This window comes from Homalodisca vitripennis, chromosome 3 (assembly GCF_021130785.1).
Source record: "Homalodisca vitripennis isolate AUS2020 chromosome 3, UT_GWSS_2.1, whole genome shotgun sequence".
Classification (NCBI taxonomy): Eukaryota; Metazoa; Arthropoda; class Insecta; order Hemiptera; family Cicadellidae; genus Homalodisca; species Homalodisca vitripennis.
In genome coordinates, this window is record NC_060209.1 from 118,840,957 (window position 1) to 118,865,380 (window position 24,424).

General features: G+C 32.7%; 2 protein-coding genes across 12 annotated transcripts in view; one reads left to right on the forward strand and one right to left on the reverse strand.

The window, feature by feature from the left end:
• Window positions 1–7,266, forward strand: part of LOC124357409 (glucosamine-6-phosphate isomerase) — a 31,640-nt gene extending 24,374 nt beyond the window's left edge. For 2 of the 3 annotated variants that reach the window (XM_046809185.1, XM_046809183.1), the window contains exon 7: window positions 5,469–7,266. In XM_046809185.1, coding sequence (XP_046665141.1) covers window positions 5,469–5,534 — 66 coding nt within the window. In that variant the 3' untranslated portion in view covers window positions 5,535–7,266. Of the gene's footprint in view, window positions 1–708; window positions 764–5,468 lie in introns of all 3 variants that reach the window. The other variant, XM_046809184.1, reaches the window with a different exon arrangement.
• A 10,876-nt stretch (window positions 7,267–18,142) lies between these two features.
• The window catches only part of LOC124357411 (protein goliath-like), a 102,669-nt gene continuing 96,387 nt past the window's right edge, over window positions 18,143–24,424 (reverse strand). For all 9 annotated transcript variants that reach the window (XM_046809195.1, XM_046809194.1, XM_046809191.1 and 6 more), the window contains one exon: window positions 18,143–22,095. In XM_046809195.1, the coding sequence (XP_046665151.1) occupies window positions 22,075–22,095 (21 nt within the window). In that variant the 3' untranslated portion in view covers window positions 18,143–22,074. The remainder of the gene's footprint in view (window positions 22,096–24,424) is intronic.

The window sequence follows — 24,424 nt, forward strand, 5'->3', positions numbered from 1 at the left end:
AATCCATGTTCCTGTCCTCTCGGCGTGGTGCTCTTTCACTATTAATGATGCTCCATATTGCTTTACTCTTATTGTTCAAGCGAGTTCGATTTTTGAAAACAAACTGGGATCCTAGAATTTCCAAAATTAAGCCAGTATACTGTATTGCTAATTAATGTGTCGGTCAGTGAGTAATTACTAGTGAGCTGAGTAGTCTCCACTGATGACTTAGTCGGGGAGTTGTATACAGTAATTATTAATTGTAATGGTTCACTAATGGTTCAATTTTACTAATGAATATTTAATTTCGTATGTTAAAAAAAGTAACATGTTATACCGTAAATGTTAAGGGCAATATAGAGTTGAAAATAAACTCTATTGAAAATGGTGTGATAGGCAACAAAATAATAACTATGGCTCTCTTGTTATCTATCTTTCTCAAGGAATGTTAGGCCTACATAGAAGAACAAGCCTCCTCATAATAAATTATTTCAAATGTTATTGAAATAAATATAGTGTTTACAACATGACAGTTTTCATTCTTTGTAGACACATTTCTTATTTTTCATAAGACTATAAATATAACCACTGTAACCTGTTATTGCCGTATTATAGAAAATATTGTAAAATTATTTATACAACTAAAATTTTGGCTTCATTGGTGTAAGACATGTTGATAATTCTTGTAGATTAAAATTGTTGTTTTATGTTGTTTTTTCTTTTTGTAAAATCTAGGTCTTGTTCACCAAAAACTCATTGAAGAGGACTTTTGGTTGTCAAAATGGTAGTAGAATAAAGCTTTTCAGCTTTTTATGTATGTGTTGTTCTACATTGTGTTTAATTGAATCATCATCTCCATTAGGGTCTGCTTTACATGTTGTAATTATGAGGCAAGAGATAAGTAGTGTTTGGGAGATTATTTGTGGCTGTAGTGAAATATTTTGCATGTTAATTATTCAATAATTGTTTGTTCTTAAAATACGTGTGCAAACGAGAGTAAACACAAGATACAATTCTGTGATATTAATGTTTAAGTCTTCAAGAATAATTATATGATTTAAGACAACATTATATACAGTAACAAGAATACAGCAATAATAAGAAAAAGTGTTAGTATAACTTAAAAAGTTTTTCTTCAAGAAGTTTATCTGAAAGTTATAAATTAATAGTCTTCCTATCGTGTTGATATTTTAGATTCAAACTACTTTGCAAAGAAACAAATGTTCTTTGTCTAATATAAAATTTATTTAATGGTACGAAAAAATCATTTTTCTCTATTTTTAAATATGAAATTTAAACACTGGTGTATTATTCTCTCATTTATTAACCAGTACAGCACAATGTATTGTTTAAAAATGCATGTGTAAATATATATAGAGAGCTTTCTTGCTTGCTTTCATTGTTAATTGTTTTATTGCAAAGTGCATGGAATGCTTTTAGATGCCATGTTGTGCATGTTAAAAGTATATATTCTATTTTTATTTCAAAACATACTTTCTTAGTTGCTTGTCATATATAACTAAACAGAAAAACTACTTTCCAAAACAATTTTTATCCCATTTTAACGTCAAATTATGGTACTGTGTCATGCTTCTGGCACTACGGGGCTAAATTGATTTGGCTACTCTGCTTTGGAAGAACACATTTATTATTTTTACTACTCTATCCAAACAAAACTGTTACTTATCATACATTATTGTAATGATTATTAAATTCTCTGTAATATGGTGTTATTTGAAAAATTATCAAGCTTATGAGGTAAATTAAACAAAAAGCCATTTAGCATTTATTATCAAACAACAAATGCTGACTTGGATATGCCATCTTAGTAGTAAATAACAAATAAACTACACAATATGATATCAGTAAAACAGTAGTTGTATAAATAAAACACAATAAATACCAATGTTTTTTAGTTTTATTTATTGTGTTATAAATTTATGACATAATTTGCTAATTAATAAAAGTCAGTGAAAACACATTGGGTAGTAGAGTGAAACGCCGCCTACCGCATCAGAATACGACGATCCAGTCAGAAATGGCAGCGCATAATGTACTTCACAATGTGTACCTAAAACAACCCGCCATTTCTGATTGGATAAAACTTTTGAGATGCGGTTTGCGGCATTCAACTCTACTAAGTGAGCTGTTTCAAATGAGGTATCACTCGACCCATGCTTCAATTTAAGATTTCCATGTTTTCCTCTGTGGGCCGTCCCCCCATGGTTGGCATGTCATGGTAATAGCAAGGAAAAATAGTTTACATAGCCATATGACACTGTGCAAAGTTTATAGATGTTATCTCCTATGGTTTTTAAAATATTAAGCCGTACCTATACTTTTCAAACACCCTGTATATATATATATATAAAACATTGTATTTGCAATGGTCAATATTATGTCACTTTTTTACGGTATTTATCTTACAAACTAAAACTAAATGCATTCACTCGACTTTCTGTACAATTTCACACAGGCACACACATTCATACATGTACAAACATTTTTGGGATCAATTCCCAGGATTACAACACTGCTGCGAATATTAATTCCGTGTTTGTATCCTGAAATTCCCAATTGAGTAGAAAGCGCAGGATACCAGGTAGTGTTTGATTGGGCTCTGAACTTTTTGGATTAGTTTCTGAATGTAGTGTTTCAGGAAGACTGTTAATGAGCTTAATCCCAGGCTGTGAAGGGAGTCCTTCAAATGCTGCTATTCTATACTGTTTGGCTTGGAAGTTCTCCCAAGCTCTTGTCTTGTATCATGTGCGTGTATCACGAATACTGTCCTGTGTCAGTATATACTTAAATCAACAGTAAAATGCAATTTCTAATATAAAGGCTGAGTAGAGTTGCAAGCCGAGCTCCCTGAAGGCACATCAACATGACTCTATTGTTCAATTTTGTGATGATTTAAATAGCTTTTTCCTGCATTCTGAATACTCTTTCCAAGTTTAAATAACACAACTGTTCTACAGAAAATATGCTTAGGACTGGTATGAAAATATTAACCCATCATTGAAAAATCAGAGTTACAAAGCTTAGATAAATTTTGAAGTACAAGAATTCCAGATGAAAATTTAGTACATACACTTTCAATTTCAACTTTCCAGGTAAACCCATTTTCTAGGTGTATTACTAGAAACTTAGCTGAATCGTTTTCCTCCAGAATAATGTCGTCCACCATTACTGTTGGGGTTCATTAGAATTCAACCTATGTTTACAAGAGTTTATATAATTTGTCTTTTCATGATTAGTTTTCCAATTATTTACCAGTAAGCTTTTAAATGCAGCAAATGAGAGTGATAAAGGTTTTAATCTTCAAAAAAGTTAAATAATTAGCCCAGAAACACAGAATTGTGTGATCTGCATATTGAATGATTTTTCCAATTTGAGGCTGACACATGGATGTAATTCACATAAGTCAAGGAAAGGACAGAACCCAAGATAGAGATGGATGTCCAGGAGCGGTACATCATGTCGAGATATTGGGGATCAAGGGTAGATCGATAGGTCTAGTTTACTGCGAGGGATGACTGTTGGAGTTGGTGGGGCTCTCTAAGTGTTAATGGTAGTTACTAGTCTAAACATAAAGGCGTGCCACTCCCTGCCTGCTTTGACTGGAAAGGCTGGTACAGAGTTGGCCTCCCTTCTTCCAAAGAGATATGTCTGAAATTAATGCCCAAAATCCTTTCTCATGGATCTCAACAGGATGCGTCCTCTACCCCTTACCCATCCAAAATAGATCCCTGTGGGACTCCTTGGTATATTCTAATACTACTTGATACTGCATTCTGAACTTGAACACAATGAGTTCTGCTGCTCATGTATGAATGAATCTTCTGGTGTGCTATCTCCCGTACAGTATACTACAGCCTTCCCGCTTGTGTAGTAATATACCATGATTAACAGAATCAAATGCTTTTGAGTGACCAAGAAAGACACTAGGTGTACTTTGATGAATCTCAAAGCCTTTTACAAATTTAATCCACAAGTTATGTGATTGCTCCAACAGTTGATTTTCTTGGTCTGAAATAAAATTGTCAGACAAATTTTGTGTTTTTCAAGAAAATTAAGAAGTAGGTTCAGCATTGGATATCTGCTTTTTCATGTTTTGCTTTAAATTAATGTTACACAAAAAATAAATTTTAAAAATGTGCATTTTTTATTAGTCAATAATATAATACAGTATGATAAGGTTAACTCACTGAATGGTGCCATAAAGGTTGTTATCGACACTGTTATAGAACAAATGTATCATAGAACTTTAGATGTCAAATCAGTGTACTTAAAAATTGGATTATATTTAGCAATTACTACATAGATAGTAGTGAATTCTACATTATTAGTTCCACCACTATTAATCAAGCATGACATCATCTGACAACATCAACATCAACGTTGCAGTGGTATTATGTTAATTTTTATGTAAATTAATACATTTTTTATTTTATTCAACAATGTAACGTGAAATATATTCGATTCACCAAAAAAACTGTTCCGACCTGGAATTTGACACCCTTAGATTGGGGTGTCTAGCATGTTACATTACCTTAAGAGTACTATAGAAGATGTTTATGAACTCTCTGGATATTTTGGGAATTCGTTCTTCTTGTTAAGACAAACAAAAAATGTAATATAAATAAACATAGGTCAGGAAAGCTTTCTTTACCCTCTGTTTTGTATGTACGTTTTTTTAGTTTTAATTTTTTAATTAAAAAAACAAATAGAGATAAAAACTCAAATTTGGTACAGTTTTTAAATGTTATTATTGTAAAAACCAATAAAATTATGACATTTTTGTAATATAGTAAAAGTTGCTAGATTTAATTACAAACATTTTGACGGCAAAAACATAAAAATTGACTATTAAGTAATGTAGATATAAGCTTTTAACTGTTGTAATTCACGTTCAATTGTTTGATGTCATAAACCTGTAAAAACCGACAACTTTGCCATTCATCAATTCGATATGATAATATATTAGTTTCTTTTCTTGATATGAGACTGCAAGAAAAATAATTGTACCAAATTTGAGATATTTATCTCTAATGGTTTCTGAAATGAAAAAAAATATATACATATGTACAGACAGACACTAAACTAACTTTTCATAAATACCCTGTATTTACTCTATCTATTTGATTAGGCCTACTATGTCGAAAATATTATCACAATTTATACTGTCTACAGAATCATTGCCTGCGCACACAGCCACAGTATGTAATCTTTTTGAAAGATACATCACAAATGAATTTTAAACAACTATGTTTAGAAATATCATGTCATCAATAATATCCAATTTCAACTAGCATAAATTTATTTTTTATTGAAGGACTGTCATTTGTTATTTTGTGGTGAATCGATATTACCCCAATCATATTATATTGATTTATGAGTTATTGGTATATTAAATTCGTTATACCAAACAGTATTATTAGTTCCGTATTTTTTTTTTTCATTTTAATTTGGTTTTGTCTTTTATGCAGAATTTGGAACATGTGCACAACAAGCTGATTGAAACTGAGACTGCTCAAGCGTCATCTCCTGTTTGAAGCCTTCATCTCAATATTGCAATCAAGTATATTCAACATTCCATGCATAAATACTAGAGCTTTTATGAAACAGTTTATTTATGTGTATTTATATATAATCAATGTTAATGGGTGAAGTAGTGATCAAGGCAAGTAAGATGTCTTCGATATCAAAAGAAATGTCAGTATTTTTTATTCAATGAATGTATTATGCTGAGGTACTTGGTGGTTTGTTTCAATCGTTAAAGTCTGTAATTGTGAGAACGCCACTTGCAACATTGTTGTTTACTCTTATAGGAAACTATTTCCAATTGTGTTTACTATTCATTCACGATCCACATTTGAATGAATTCATTGTTAGGCTCTTTAAAGCTTTCTTAATTTAAATGATTAATTCTCAAATGTGAGTGATACTAATTTGCTCAGTAATTAACTAATGTGTGATTGTGGAATGTTTAAACCAAGCAGACACTTAATAATAATTGGTGTCACTTGCAAATAATGCCATACTTAGTTACAAGTTAAATGTACTGTACAGTATTACAGTAAAACAGCTTCTGTACAGCAGGAAAATTTGTATGAAGAAATCCTATTATAGTGTCAGCTCTTATTGCAAAACCATGATGACTAGTATAGGTGTCATCATGTTGTAACCTGTTATTTGCAGTCTGGTCTTGGAGTGCTTGATTGCAAATAATAGACAGAAACTATGGTTGAACCTGGGCTGTGGCAGGCAAAGTAAAGAAACCAGTGCTTGTATTTGTATACTAAGCAGCAGAAGAAGGAGATACTTCTGTCTATGCTGTATTGTAGCGAAAATGATTTTTTACCAATGTTATGTATTGTATGAGATTTATTTTCAAGTTGTCTTAATATTGATATAAGTAATAATGTGAAATATCTTTAATTATAGAATGAATTGGAGCTTTGTTCAGTTTTTAGTATACCCAGTTTAATTTTATTTGTGTTGAAAAATGTGTTTACAATGATTACACACAAACAATTCTCATAACATGCTAGTGACATGCCACCTTTAGCTTGTCATTAATGAGTTGTAAATTAGAGCAAATCTTCGTGCAGGCATTTTTTATTAATGTCTTTGTGTTTTAGGCTTAAACAAACATGTTTTAAAGGTAATAATGTGTCAATGGAAATTGATGAACACCATGAAAATGTATTTCATTACATAAACCGTCCTCATAATCCTGAATCCTGATTTCAGCCTTAAATCTAGCACTGTTTTTATATATATATAAAATATGAAATAGTATTATCGAACAATATTTGACTGCCAACTTGCCTTTAATAAATGTTTGTATATAATGTGTAGATCATGCTGGAAGAGGTGCCTTTTTATATTGATATCTCCTCAAACATTCGGGTTGATAAGTTTTTTTTCTAATTAATTTAATATTTAATTTTCCCTCAAAATTATCCAAGGATTTTATTATGAGATAATTTTTATGTAAAGAAAATCCTCTTGCCTCTGTACTTACTTATAATTAAACAATAGTGGTGTTATAGCTTACTTAATGACATTTTATTTTTTAAATGCTTATACAGGGAATGAACAAACATGCATTTATCTTATATTATCATATTAAATTGCTTGGTAGGTATTTTCATTAGCTCAGTTTGTATTTGATATTTTATTATTTATGTTGAGAAGTACATATTTTATAAACATTAATTGTTTAATTTTTAAACTGTGCATATTGATGTAAAAGAACTTTAATAAATAGGTAAAAAACTACTGCCTTTTCTTTACCTACATTTAACACATACTCAAAAGTAGTTCAAATCAGATCTAAAACATCCATATACTCAATAGAAAACCATGAAATATTCTTATTTTTTAAATATTTAAGTTATATAATTGTACTAACTATCACTGTAATACATTAGACTGAAGTGTCAGGGACAAATTTTAAGCCTGAGGACTCGAGTAATAAGGTCTGAGCAATCAGAGAAACAAAAATTGGTGATTTTCCTATAGCGCTCAGTTATGAGACTTGGGCTCTCCAAGATAGCAACACATAGGAATTGTGAAAGTAGTCCATTAGACAGGAGCACAGGCTCACTGATGTGTGCTCACAAACCATTCAGCAGATGGACTAGAACTTAGGCTCTCCAAGATAGCAACACATAGGAATTATTGTGAAAGTAGTCCATTAGACAGGAGCACAGGCTCACTGATGTGTGCTCACAAACCATTCAGCGAATGGGCTAGAACTTAGGCTCTCCAAGATAGCAACACATAGGAATTATTGTGAAAGTAGTCCATTAGACAGGAGCACAGGCTCACTGATGTGTGCTCATAAACCATTCAGCGAATGGGCTAGAACTTGGGCTCTCCAAGATAGCAACACATAGGAATTATTGTGAAAGTAGTCCATTAGACAGGAGCACAGGCTCACTGATGTGTGCTCATAAACCATTCAGCAGATGGGCTAGAACTTGGGCTCTCCAAGATAGCAACACATAGGAATTATTGTGAAAGTAGTCCATTAGACAGGAGCACAGGCTCACTGATGTGTGCTCATAAACCATTCAGCAGATGGGCTAGAACTTGGGCTCTCCAAGATAGCAACACCTAGGAATTGTGAAAGTAGTCCATTAGACAGGAGCACAGGCTCACTGATGTGTGCTCATAAACCATTCAGCAGATGGGCTAGAACTTGGGCTCTCCAAGATAGCAACACATAGGAATTATTGTGAAAGTAGTCCATTAGACAGGAGCACAGGCTCACTGATGTGTGCTCATAAACCATTCAGCAGATGGGCTAGAACTTGGGCTCTCCAAGATAGCAACACCTAGGAATTGTGAAAGTAGTCCATTAGACAGGAGCACAGGCTCACTGATGTGTGCTCATAAACCATTCAGCAGATGGGCTAGAACTTGGGCTCTCCAAGATAGCAACACCTAGGAATTGTGAAAGTAGTCCATTAGACAGGAGCACAGGCTCACTGATGTGTGCTCATAAACCATTCAGCAGATGGGCTAGAACTTGGGCTCTCCAAGATAGCAACACATAGGAATTATTGTGAAAGTAGTCCATTAGACAGGAGCACAGGCTCACTGATGTGTGCTCATAAACCATTCAGCAGATGGGCTAGAACTTGGGCTCTCCAAGATAGCAACACCTAGGAATTGTGAAAGTAGTCCATTAGACAGGAGCACAGGCTCACTGATGTGTGCTCATAAACCATTCAGCAGATGGGCTAGAACTTGGGCTCTCCAAGATAGCAACACCTAGGAATTGTGAAAGTAGTCCATTAGACAGGAGCACAGGCTCACTGATGTGTGCTCATAAACCATTCAGCAGATGGGCTAGAACTTGGGCTCTCCAAGATAGCAACACATAGGAATTATTGTGAAAGTAGTCCATTAGACAGGAGCACAGGCTCACTGATGTGTGCTCACAAACCATTCAGCAAATGGGCTGTTTGAAGAACCAACAGTTGTGTTTGAGCAGGGTGAAGGTAATACAATTATGGAGCAGCAGTAGGAATATTAATTTTAGGGTTACAGTTAATGGCATGGGAAAGAGTATGTTTAGATTCTTCATTAACTAGTGACAATAAGAGCCTTGGACTCATGCAAACTACCCTCATAATCAACCAAAGCAAACTCGTTAATATCATTGATGCAAACTTTGAAAACTAAAGGAGTATTCAAGGAGTAAAGGAATAATAAGTATTATAAAATTAATATTTTATATTGTAAATTTCTATTTAGTATTTTGGCAATATAAATGGCAATATAATTATTCTTTGATATTAATTTACGGATATAAAAAGGTATAATATAACAATTTTAAGATTACTGGATTTTGTGTTTGTGGGTTTCCATTCAGAAACACTTATCAAATTATCAATTATTGGAAATAATACGGCTAAATTTGTGTCAGATAACCAAAATATTTTATTTATATTTTAATTTCCAATAATACAAGATTATGTTCATGGAAAGAACTTCCGGGAAATATATATATATATACAGGGTGAATTTAAGTTAGTGTCGAAAAATTTTCTGGGTGATACTACTCAGTATTATAGACCAAAATATGATAATAAAAAATCCCTATCCCATCTATCTTTTAACTACGACCAATTTCGCTATTTTGTTAAATAATCGTGTTTTGTTTCAATAAAACTCAATTTCCTCCATCATTTTTAATGTTTTTTTAATTCTGAATCCAATTTTGAAATCTACACAAAATTTTACATGGCAATAATGGAGAAAAACTGTCTTGAAAATAAGTTTGATACAAACAAATTGCTAATAAATCATATTCTTAAGTTTTCGGCAAAAACATTAAAAAGATATTAGACCCGAGGAATTAAAGGAAGTTAATTTTGAAGAGAGGCCAATACCACAAAAAACTTGCCCATTTTGTGGGCTTTAAAATGACATAATGCAACGTTACTTTTATGTTCATCTTCTACTGGTTATTTAAGAATCAGTATTGGATAACAAGGTCTACTTAAAATATCACGGTGCCAAATAACCAGTCAAAATTGTGTTTAATTCAATAATAAATCAAACATAGGATAAACACATAAAGAAAAGTTACAGAAAAGAATAATATTATAAAAGTAAGTAATCTACAAATTGTTTTCAAATTGCCTGCCTCCGTTTCTAATGCACGCTCTCGCACGCTTCCTCATGGCCCTAACCGTCACGTACAAAGATAACTTGTTACACACTATTTGGGCAGCTAACTCAATCCGGTTTCTTAAGTCTTCCTCAGAGTTTACAGTGGTCGAGCAAACTTCCTGTTTCATAGTCCCCCAAACAAAGAAGTCCATAGGAGATAGGTCAGGAGATCTGGCCGGCCAAGCTACAGTCCAGCGCGAACTATCCATGTCGGGTAATTGTCCGTTAACCACTGACACACTTCATTGCTGAAATGAGGAGGAGCACCGTCCTGTTGGAAAACTATGTTGTCCCTCTGATTGTGGTCCATATCAAGTCCATCCAGAAGTTTAGGAAAGGTATGCTGTAAAAAGTCCAAGTAAACTCCACTATTTAAGGTTCCTTGAAAAATGTGGGGACCCACAAGATGGTTTCCGATGACTTCTGCCCATACGTTGAGATGAAAACGTCTTTGAAAGGAACTTTCTCTTGAAGCCCTGGGATTTTGTTCGGTCCAATGGTGCATGTTATGCGTGTTAAAAACACCAGCCCTAGTGAAGGTAGACTCATCGGTGTACAAAATTTTTCTTAAAAAATTATATTGTTCAATATCACTATTGAGCAGCCAGCGACAGAACTCTACTCTTGGACCAAAGTCATTTGGTTCTAATGCTTGAACCTTTGTAAAGTGAAGGGGTGGAAGTTATTTTCGTGTAAGATTCCTAACACTTTACTCTGAGAAACACCAACTTCTCTGGCATGTTGTCGGCTGCTGACCTCAGGATTTTCTTGAACTAAATCTAGAACTCGTTCATCTAAGCCAACATCTCGAAGAACAGAACCTACCTCATTACGCTGCCTGTGAAACTTTTTACAGCACACCTTGCCCACACTTCTGGATGGACTTGATATGGACCACAATCAGAGGGACAACATAGTTTTCCAACAGGACGGTGCTCCTCCTCATTTCAGTTTAAACATAATTTTGACTGGTTATTTGGCACCGTGATATTTTAAGTAGACCTTGTTTTCCAATACTGATTCTTTAATAACCAGTAGAAGATGAAAATAAAAGTAACGTTGCATTATGTCATTTTAAAGCCCACAAAATGGGCAAGTTTTTTGTGGTATTGGCCTCTCTTCAGAATTAACTTCCTTTAATTCCTCGAGGCTAATATCTGTTTAATGTTTTTGCCGAAATATTAAGAATTTGATTTATTAACAATTTTTTTGTATCAAACTTATTTTCAAGACATTTTTTCTGCATTATTCCCATGTAAAATTTTGTTTAGATTTCAAAAATGGATTCAGAATTAAAAAAAACATTAAAAATAAGGGAGCAAATTGAGTTTTATTGAAACAAAACATGATTTTTTAACAAAATAGCGAAATTGGTCGTAGTTAAAATATAGATGGGATAGGGATTTTTTATTATCATATTTTGGTCTATAATACTGAGTAGTATCACCCAAAAAATTTTTCGACACTAACTTAAATTCACCCTGTATATACATTTATGATGTATACTCAATCTATAACATTACTTTTATATATGTACTATTTCATAATATGTACAGAACAAGAATAATATTTTACAGAAGATTTACAATCAACAGAATATAAACTCATTTATTCTTATAAAAATCAGAGGTTGTTGATAAGGTTGGCAAGTGCGGCACTGACATTCCAAGATAAGATGTGGAAAGGGTGTTAGCGGCAGTGTGGAGGCCATGTAGAGATAGAAGGAAGGTGACAGTACTGATGGTATAGTTATGTCTGGGTATGTACCTAGTGGAAGCTCGGATTTTATTAAGAAGTGTTTTTTATTGCTCTTATTTGCAATCATCGGCTCAGTGGCAAAGTGTTGTCCTCCATTGACAGCCCTGCACTAAATCATTTGAGTGCTGTCAATATAATTGGAATTGCCACTTGCCCAAATTATTTGTTCTATCTATAACTTATCGATTCAAGGTTATTGAAACTGTTTTCACAATGAGAAGTCATGTCATTTCCAATACTCGAAGCTCCAATAACCAGTGTTTTATTGTATTTAAAATTAGATTGGATTGATACTGCTGCTTTGCACCATCTCATGTCATCTTTTGTGATAGAAAATATTGTATTAAATTTAGTGCACAAAATATTTTTATTTAACTATGAAACTATACACAGAAGTTTTTTCTTATATACATGGTTTTTCTTACATATTTTATGATACAATTGTAATAAATGAAGTTTTAAAACCTAACATAAATTTCTATATAAATATAGAACTTTTCTTTACAAACCATTTCAGAGAATAAAAAACCATTACTTAATTTGAATCATTTAACAATTCCACAGAAGGTCAAAATGTTTGTTTATACAACACCACGGCTGACCACGTTATTTGAAAAAGTGAACGTATGGTAACAATTCTTGATCATTGCAAGCAATTTTGAAACAAAAATACTGCAGAAACTTCTAGTAAGTATTTTTAACCTTCAAAGGAGATCTAAACTTGACTTTCATCTTTGCTGGTGGTTTAAATTCACAATGAGTGAGTGCTTCTTCTGTATTTTTCTCTGAGAAGCACCTGTAATACTAAAAAAGTCATAGTTAAGACTTTATATTTTTGTAAATAAGTGTAAGGAAACAAAACATAGATTTTCCAATTCACTAAAAATAATATTAAAGACAATAATTTGAAATCTCAATTAAACTTATCCTATAGCTGTTAACTATGATCAGATGTAACATACAACATGCAATTCGACATAGGAACAGAGCTTGTACACAGATCTCAAGAATCACATTGTCATCCTTCCCACATGGAAAAGCCAACAAACGTGCCAGAGTACAGTGCAAAAATGACATTCGGTTCCTATGACAACCAGTCTCAGATAAATAACAGGCAGCCAAGAGCACAGCTGTTTTATGACATCCAGTTAACTGTCTAATGCATTTTATACGAAGGTTCAAGAACTAAAGTTCGTGTTGGATATGTTTCTTATTTAGAACACAAATAGAGAGATTTCATAACACTATTGATTGTTGGTTCTCTTTCCAACAATTTATCACAAAGAAAGGTTTCATGTTACAATTTGATTTGGTAGAACTTCTCCTTCCACCATTCACCAAGTGTTGTTTTTCTGCTGTTGGCAAAATATTTTTGGGATAAGGGTACATGTTTGATCACCACCATCTCTGTAATAATTGTAATGTTTATAGGTCTAAATTGTTATTTATTATTAATGTTCATTTTTGTTTTTTCAGTTGAAGTGCCACTCTTTGTATACACTGAACTGTGTTCTAGCTTTGATTGTACTAGTTATACAATAGATGCTTTATTAAATACTTTAAATTGAGGCACAACAAGGTGAGCAATTGGAAGCTTTCTGTGGTGTGACAGGTGAAACTGTGGCTGCCATGAAGTGAACTTGTCTCTTTCACTCTTCAGTTGGCGTAGCAAGTGATGAATTGATGTCTCTGTTTAGGTCTACTCATTAGAATCGCAACTGTTGTCCTTTTTCCAAGTACATCGCTTTTGACGGTGAAAGACTATCAACTATTAACAGAGAGGGCTCCTTTTTTCTAGACAACTTATAACATTATGGAAGGTGATCGAACATGCATGTGGTAGTTTTGGTGTAGCCATAGTGTTTTGGGCTTCAAAAATAACTGAACTAATCCCCCAGACTTAAGTACACCTTGTCCATATAATGATTTTTTCCTGTGTAACTAATACATTCAAAGGTTCTAATGAGACTTGTGTTTTATATTTTTTGTGGCTGATACAATTTTTGAATTTAATATCCTCAATAATAGTATTAGCCTTTAAGTGTTATGAGATTTTCTTCAGTAGACATATTTACCACCAACTACATGCCATCATCAGGCGCATAATGGCCTCAATTTATGGGTTTCAAAAATTTAATAACACATTCCCATATGTAAAAACACGTATTCATTATGATTAACCCTTCCAGCTGTCCATATAAACCATCTTGAATGTCCAGCCAGCATTATTTTACCGTTTTGCAGACATTAAGATAAAAATTGCAAAAAAATACAAATATGGAAATAATTATACACTACAGCATATCACTGTACTCAGTAATACATTTGTAGTAAGAGAATACAAGAATAATGTACTCACCAAAAGTATATGTTGAAACTAAGAGCCTATAAATCAAGAAGTAAAAAATATTTCATTAAACCTTTTACTTAGATAAACATTACTTATTTATTGTTATTAAAAATCCAAATTAGCAATTATGTTAAAAAATAATGTAGAAAAGGGAGGTTCACAAATTTACAATATACCATACACCACCATATACCATACCATTTAGAAAAATCCATACCATATTTTTCTATATACCATATAGAAAAATCCTAGTCCAGAGAGCTGCTGGATGAGGCTCTTCCTTTTCCTCTCTTTTGCAGAAGGCCTCTAAAAGTGATCCAGAGTAACAATGTTTGTGGATGCCACAATTGCAACATGTGCACCAATATGTGCTTTTCTTGTTGCAAACAACACAAACTCGATCATTCTTGTTGGGTAAGTATGTAAGCTTGTGAGAAGTGAATCACCTGCTGGACCGGGTTGTGGTATTGGTAGAACAGTATCATTTTCTGCCAGTGTCTACAGTTAAATTCTTATCCATTGGTCGGTCACTGTTGTTTGCATACAAAATAAAGGCACTGAATAGGGCCATATTGACAAAATTTATAACAAGTTTCTTTCAGTACTTTTGGGTAGGACGTCTACAAGATAAGTGATAAATAGGCTTGTCAGAGTTGTCCACTCCTCCCATAGCTTGTTTTTAATTATATTACAACTGGTTTGACACCTTTTTGCTTTTATCTTTTTTTTATCAGTAATAAAAGTTTAAAGGTTCAGAAGCTTCTCAGCAAGTGGGATTTTTATGTAAAAGGTATCTGTGGATAAGTGGTGACCCTTATTCAACAAACCTGATTTTTGCATAATTTCTAGTATAACTTTTTCAGTAAAAGGTGCCGGGTTTCCTTTAAAAATATAACTACCTGCTATAAAGCTCAAAATGTAAGATGAAATTGGTTTTCCTACCACATTTTCAAATTTTTTATTCTGTAGTGGACATGATTTTTATTGAGCATATATTGTATAAACATGACGGTTTTTTCATGCCCACTACAGATTCATTAATACAAACATCTTTGCTCAAAATTAAAGTATGCTTTGAATGTTCTATTTAGATGGTCTAATAAAAACCTAATTTTTACTCAGGGATCATAACTGTTGAGTTTTTCACGACGGAGAGTTGGTGCCGTTGTCAGATGTAGGTTAGAGTTTATTGACATGAATTTGTTGTAAGACTTTACTTAATGGAAAAAAGATTGTGAGGCACTTGTGTTCCAATTGGCTTGTAGATTTTTTATCTGATCAAACCCATACTCAAAATACAAGCATAACGTTTTTTTATGTCAACCCACTTTGTAGATCTATAATGTGTTGGCATTGTTCCTTAATTTCTCTTAGTTTTAATTTTGTTCTGGGCATAGTAATTAGTGTGTCTGAGTATATAATTCCATACACCATTATTAAAAAATAAGTAAAAATACTCAATAGGTATACCATTTTATGGTGGCACATTTTTCACTCCTGGCTGTCTTAACTTGTAACCTATTTCCAACATTGCATTCTGGTTCGGTTGGGTAAGCCCTAACCCATATACTTGTTTATGTAGGTAGTAATGGTATTTCTGTAGATGTATTGCCCTGATTGGTATTAGGCCTACCTCCGTTTTCTGAATCATCTGAGTCAGATAAACAAAAGTCTAGGTCTGATTCATACTCCTCACCACTGCCCGATGAGTATAGTCATGAAGTGATACACTGCCTGGCAATTCTTCATCTTCTATATCACTATCAATGTCCCCATCTTCTTCGTGAATCAATTCCCTTAAATCACTTGTTGGCCATAAATATCTTCCGCCATTGCATTAAAACAAACAAACACATTAACACAGTAAACAAAGGCAACCCGCTTGAGACTGATCACTGACAGATACAAGTGGGGAGAAAGTTTTGGGTCAGTGTTGCCAACATACTAATAAGAAATTATTGTATTGGGTCTCAAAATACTCGTTCATTTACAGCCTTTCAAACCCTATTTAAATCAGTTTTATCAGATATCTCCAGCTCATTCAGCAGTTGTTCTTTTGTGCACATGTTTTATTCGCTGAAATTCTGGCATGGGTGCTACACACACTCATTTAATTTGCCAGAATTCCAGCACAGTGCACTGGGAGGGTTAAAAGGCAAGTTCTGCTACACTGGCCCAAAACTGTATACTGAACCATTCTGTGTGTATATTTATGAAGTGAAGGTGAGTCATAGATCTAGTGTGAGTTGGCACTCCTATACACCTTCTCTAATACTTTATCCTATACAGTACTATTATCTATCATATCTAATATTTTATAAGATAACATTTCTTAGTTTGTAATCATTTCCTGTCTTATAATTGTTTAATTCAGTAGAATAGTTTCTAGTCACTTCAGTTGGATGTTCATTATTCTACTAGATGCTAGACTTTATAAATGCAAATGAAACAGCTCTCTCTGGAATGGATAACATTTCATTTTATAGAACTGGTCACGTTATTTTACTACATTAATATAAGTTTCAAACTATCAATGACAATATTCTGTAATCATGAGCAAGAAAGTTGGTATGTAGTCTTAACCCTAGAACTGGATATGGTTGTTTCTGAAATGCCACAGTATTTTAGATTGATATGTAATGGGTTTTTTAGACAAGTATTTATACCAATTAACTTACTCCAAATGTAACATACATTATACATTTTTTTTTTTCAGAAACAATTACAGAATCTAAATATGCCTAAAGAAATTAGAAAAAAAAAACACAACAAATTTTGTTTTACTTTCAAAAAATGTTGTTTAACTTTTTAAGTATCTCCCACCAAGTGCGAAATTCACGCCGTCATTCGCTACCTCGTTGTGAAGGGAAAAGATCCGGTTGAAATTTATAATGAGGTGAAAACTGTTTAGACTGCCTCTTAGTGTCATAGTGTAGTGGGCAACCCAAGTTCGTCTCTAATAACAATAGAGTAAAGAAAATCATCGCCTTCAAGTTCGTAGCGTTCCAAAAACTCTTTGGTGCTCTGCACTCGATTCAACTTGTGCTGTTCTGTCAGTTGTTTTGGGACCCACCTCGCAGACAATTTCCGATATCCGAGAGTTTCTGTGATTGTTTATGGATCCAGAGATTTGCGGAAACGTCAATCTGCAATCGTCAAGGACCGCAATCTCAATTTTTTCACAAGTTCATCAGTCACAATTGAAGGTCTTCCACTGATCTGATCATCATGATTCAGAATCTAACTAAACAGTTTAATAATGAAATATAAAACAAAACAAACATAACCTGTACAAAGTATGCGGCAACGACTCATCAAAATTAATATGATGAAACAAACGTTATGTAACAAGTGCTACAGTTGTCGTTAGCTGTCTACCGATAGACTAGTGCGGGGCGTAATAACATTTTGCAATGTACAAAAAGAATGCAACATAAAAGCAAAGACCAACAAAACCGGTTTCAATATGTAGATTGATTCTTCTTCTTTATATTGGTATGAGATAAAACGTGATTGGTTAATAACTATGTTCACGAGTCTTGAAAACAAAACAGTGCAAATGGACCGCATACAGGTATGCGGTGATGCCAATTCTGGAAGACCAAATGAACCGCATATACGGCAATTGCCAGTTCTAGGGTTAAATTAAAAACGATGAATAATGACTGTTATCATTAGTCTCAAAATATTGTATATAGAAACTATTTAAAGTTTTCAATAGATTTCTAATAAAATTTTAAATAAGACATTGAAAATTGATGTTTACTAGTATAATTATGTAATAATGGATGTGTTATAAATTGAACAGTAAATTAGGAAGCTTAGGAATTGTTGCTGAGAGTGAGCACAAAGAACATCAAGTGACAAGGTAGAACTCAAATTTAATCATTTAACTATTAATGGATGTGATAACATTTTGACAATATATTGTGATAATATTTCAGTGTTTGATAAATGGTTACTGCTTATTGACATATATATAAATATGACACACTTAAATAAATATGTAATACTGTAAAAAATATATAAATACAACAGAAACTGATTTAAAAAAGAAAATATTTAACAATATCACTATAAATCACAGATAATTGGTCTTTTAAATAAAAAAATAAGGGTAGAAAATATAGATTCACTGTCATAATAACAATAATGGCAGTTCCACAGAATTTTGATAAAATAAATCCAGATAATGATTTACATCCTGAATAATTAAGATAGTTTGGCTTTTGGGGACATCTTATGATAGAGCAAGGTAAGTGCCTGTTTTAAAAATGCATAAGATAATAAATAATAATTGTCTCTTTAACAATGCATCACATTGGAAATATTATTTTCTTTAACAATTAGTAAAGAATCGAAAAGAAATTAAAATTTTACAATGTATAATTTGTGTTACTTGAGTCACTTTGTATTAATTATTACATTTTCAATATTAATCTATAATAGTTATATCTTGCATTAGAGTCGCCTGCAGGCAATGTACATGACCCAATCATGTGCATTGTCACTTATGGATGGCTCAGATTACGGCCGAAATTACCATCCTTAATACACTCTTCACATCTTGAGACACATTAGACAGAATGTTTTCAAAATGTAAAGTGTGTAGAAAAGGCCCTAAATTTTAAGTAATTATTAAAAGTATAAACAAATACTTCATAATTTAGATAAACTAAAGGGCAGTACAGTACTTACATCCAAATTTACCTTTGATCGTTACAATTGTAAATAATTATGTTTACCTGTGGTTTGAATTAACATTCCATGTTTGTTCTTTCACACTTAAGATAAGATATATAATTATAATGGAGTCAAGGTCAATCACCAGTGATATTTTCACCCTGGTTCTACAATCATAGAGTGACCTGTGGTCACGGCTTAGTTAGTAACAACTTTAATCACAAGTACACAAATGATCAGGACTGGTCAACACATTTACTTAAAACAACAGATAAGCCTATAATTAATATATATTATTGTTCCATAAACAATTAAGTGAATCAATAGATCTTTAATTTTTTATGGGATCTAAAACAAAATTGTTTGTGGTGGCATGACCTCGTTTACTTTACAAATTTTTAATGTCAATAGTACAACTCTTGTATACCTCATTCAGTTTTAAGCTTAAAGTTTTCTCATAGTTCCATTTTTTCATTTTATGTTCAATGCATGTAGAGGTAAGCTAAGAAAATGTATAGAAAAAAATGCATTAGAAGACTATGTATTAAAAACTTACTGTACAGACCGTATTAAGAATTTATTTTATCAATTACTCTTAATTCATAAATAAATTTGAAGGGAACAAACATTATTTTCAATTATTTCCAAGAATTATTATGTTCTTTAAAGTAAAAGATGTATTCCATATAGTAAAATATGAATCTTTATTCAATGACTCATGTACCAACTTATATTATATCATCCTCTTTCCTATAACAATCACAAATAACATTTTTTTAAAGAATATTTATGTTTAAATTAAATTATTCTTGAAAGAAATAACAGACATTATGCATTATTCAGGTACAATAAGCCACTTTGAAACATTTATTTTTTCCTCTTGGTGCCAAATTTCTATACCCATATTCATTGGATTAATTTATAGTTTTGGCCACTAGTTGACTATTTTATATACAAGATGATTCACTGTGAGGTAACCCTATCTTTCTGTTACAATCCTAGGATGATAGTGTTTGAAACAGTTTCCATAAGAATATTTTTTACTTTTGAAAGTTGAGAGAAACATATTGAGACAACTAGTTTCTCACTGTAAAACTTGATGCATTTAAGTAAAACTGTCTTGATTTATAAGAATAAAATAATTCTCTTAATGCATTGAGAGTTATATTAATACTATTTTTATAAGATTTGTTTGTAAACATGACCTTAAACAGCTGAGTAACTATCAGAACTGGTGTAAACATACAAACTTGTAATTTATTACATTCAAATTGTTACAGTAAAAATATTTGATTAAAAACTGCATGTAAGTTATATAGAGGTGTGAAGAAAAAAATATCAGTGAATTACCATACATTTATTCTTTTTTAAATCGAATACTGCCTATCAAATTATGTAAATGACACATTGAAAACTGTCAAATTAGAGAACACACATTCCGAATCATGCTAAAGACTATATTTAGGGCAAAATTTACCATTACCATACCAACTTCAACTGTGTACTATTGAAATATGTTATGTGGTGAATGTTTTTAATAACATTTTAGAAAATTATATATGGTGGAAAGAAAGAAATGATAAAAATGTAGCAATTTAAAAAATCAAATGAGGCAAACTCTCTCCCTGTCTATTATTCGTATCATGTGATATTAAATGCTTAGGAAGGAGATAGATACGTGCATATATATATATATATATATATATATATATGCTCTGAAGGTAACATGAATGCCTCAAACCCTATAAGGGTTGAATGAGATTTAAAGCGGTGTGGTGTGTACAATGAAATCTTATTGCTGCCTGTATCTCAATTTATCTTTCCATCTTCAGACAACTTTTTTTATTCCTATCTAAGAAACATGTTCAAGTTATTACAAACCAAACATGGTAATTTACGATCACATTGTTGAAACAGTATATGGACAGAATATTTTATATACTACTATGTATATTTTAATTTATTTAGTATTTACAACATTTAAAAGCATGTAAAATATAATTTAAAACATTCATCTCATAATATATTTCAACAGTACAAAAATTTTAATTGATACAGTAATATCAGAGAACTGCCATATTCAGTTGGCATAGAAATAATACAAATGGCTTTTTTTCATAATAACCAACACATCAAAAATATTCTGATAGCTTGATATGAAAGTTATTAAAAAAGAAACTATGGTTAAACTGCTTTAAAAATGAAGCATACAAAATTGGTATAATGACTGAGTTATGTACAACTCAGTTATCTAATAACTGTCTTTAATTATAACTAAGTTTTACATTTATCAACACCCTTACTGTGGCACAAGACATGAACCGTCCTGAAGATAACCCTAATACTTGCTAATTGCATTCACTACAGTGAATGTGTTAAACTCTGATATATCTAGTAATATAATATAATGTTTACACTTTCACTGCAGTACGAGACATGTACCTTACTGTGGACAACCATAATACTTGTTTGTTGCATCAATCATAGTCAATGTATTAATTATGATGTAATATGTGGCATTTTATATTGTATAACTAACTTGACAGAACACAATTCATTTTAAGGTGCATTTCCTATTCTTTGGCTGAATCATTTCAGACTAAAGTCCAAAATTTAAATATTTTGTTTATTTCATTTAACATGAAATTTTGTTTTTACATTGTCATGTATAATATTTTGTGAAGCTATTTTTTTCAATCATTACAATTAAAATTATGTACACATTTTATCTATAAGTATAAAAACCTTACTTAAGTTTATTTCAACAAAACACCTTAAAGCAATTTCATTAAAATGCAGCAACATTTTTACAATATTAAAATTGTAAACATAGAGTTTAAGTCAACATTTGCTGTTTTCTGTGATTTGCATTTAAGAAGGCATTGCTTAGGCAAATTGGATGGAACACGATTACCACTTAACTTAAGGTACTAATAATATTGTTTAAATTATACTTAAAAATAAGGTGAGATATGTACAAGTAAAGAGAAGTGTTGACTAGCAATAAGAGGCGTGTAGAGAGACTGCCAGCTACTGGCTACAGTTGTCGAGACTGAGAGAACGGCGCAGAGGCGAGATTGGCATCACTGACAACAGCTCAGAGCAGCCAGTTACAGTCTCTGGTCGACCAACTAATACAGACAAAAATAAGTTGAGATATGTACAAGTAAAGAGAAGTGTTGACTATTAATAAGAGGCATGTAGAGAGACTGCCAGCTACTGGCTACAGTTGTTGAGACTGAGTGAATGATGCAGAGGTGAGGTTGGCAACACTGATAACAGCTCAGAGCAGCCAGTTACAGCCTCTGGCCAACCAACTAATACAAACATCTCATATTACCTTTTTAAGTATAAACACGCTTATGTCATTAATTTACAGTCCTATTTTATAGGAAAAAAATGAAGGATTAAAACCTTAAAACTCTGGCTGAATGCATTATGAAAGTGTATGCACTTGTGTGGTTTAATATCAAGTTAAAATCTTTATGTAATTGAAGTTCCAAATACCTGTTAGATATTATTTCGTATTTATGCTATCTCTCTGGCAATCTCAAGAACTGTATAGATACATTTATTCAAAGAACAGATTAAGTTTACTTTAAAACTCCAGAAAACCTTTTTTAAATACTATATGATGAGCATGTGGTGACCCTAGGAGGCTTAACTTCTGGTTGGTTTATATCTGTCAGTAGAACCTATACTGGGTACAGCAAAAACTAATATGTCACTAAAATCTGGGTAACCCAGGAGCGGCACATCACTAACCACAAATTTCGAAATATTAGAGGGAAAAGGGTTGATCTAGCTTACTGTAGAGGATGACTGTTGGTGTGGGTAAGGAGGTTGAAAGAGCTGAAAAACTGATGCCTGAATTGGGTCAACATGTCTGTGGTTGAAACAGAAAATATAGATAAGAGCAAAAATTCTCACAAAATATTCACATCAGAAAAAGTGAAATCTTAGTTATTATCAGAATTTATTGTCAAAAATCTATTAAGTAAAACCATTCTAGTCCAATAACATTACAGTGGAGCCCCACTTATCCAAATTAATTGGGACCGAACTGAGTTTGGAATACACAACTGTTCGGATTAGCCAGAATGACAGAAAAACATGGTTTTAAGCATGATAATGGATCTATTTTGTTATAAAATTATCAGCATTGTTTATTAAAATCCCTTTTCTGACTGTTGTACTGTATTCCATGTAACAAATGTGTTAAAATGCGAATACTAAGCAGAGTTAGTACGTTACACTGTAGTTCACTTTTGTAATGTGAGATTTCTACTGTTATATAATGTGAATGTATATTGCATATGTCCACTTGCTACGGACCAGACTGTACTCCCCCTCCTTTGGTGTACCAAAATTACACACACTGACTCTGGAACAGCTGCACATTGCGGTGTGGTCGGCAGTGTGTTGTCCTTTGTCTCAGTGCTAACATCGATTCCACTGTTGTGATTATTTGCGCAAGTGTAAGAGTAAAAGTGTGAGAGCTGATTGTTATGATGAGAAACCACCGTTACCCTTAAAGACAAGCTAGATGCCCTAAAGTGTTTAGATAAGGGTGAAAGTGTGACTAAATTGGCCACAGAGTTTAATGTTGGCAAAGCTACAATTTGTGATTGGTGGAAAAACCGTGCAAAGCTTGAACAATACTGTGCTACTTCTGGCCAGACTAGATTCTTGAAAATAGACAAACAGCAAAGCAATCCCAGTATAATAAAGTGGATGAAGTGCTTTTTGTTCGGTTTCCCCAGGAAAGAGAGAGAGAGGAATCCCTTTGGGTGGGTCTATTGTTCAATAAAAGGCGATTCAATTGAACGAATTAATGAATGGCAGTGAATCTTTTTATGCTAGTATTGGATGGGTAGATCGATGGAAGAAGCGCCATGGAATATGACAGTTGACAATTACAGGTGAACAACTTTCTTCTGACCACAATGTAGCAAGAGAATACATGATTACATTTGAAACTTTGTTATCAGAAGGAAATTATTCTCCACAGCAAATTTATAGTGCTGATGAAACCAGCCTCAACTTTAGAGCACTGCCTACAAAGAGTTTAGTGTCTAAAGAAGAAACCTGTGCTCCTGGCTTTAAAGTGAGCAAATATCGAGTATCATTAATGGCACGTTCTAATGCTACTGGTAATCACAAGCTCCCACTAATGTTGATAGGTATATCTGCTAAGTGTAGACCTTATAAAAACTTTAATATGAAGTCATTGCCAGTTTATTTACAGAAACCAGAATAAAGTGTGGATAAAAGGACAGGTGTTTAAACAATGGTTTCATGATGAGTTTGTACTCCGTATCCAAAAATTCAGTAAATGACAATGAATTATCCCCACATGCAATTCTCTTGATTTACAATGCACCATCACACCTAAATACTGAAGAACTATCTAGCAGTAGAATTAAAGCATCATTATTACCTCCTAACGTTACAGCCTTA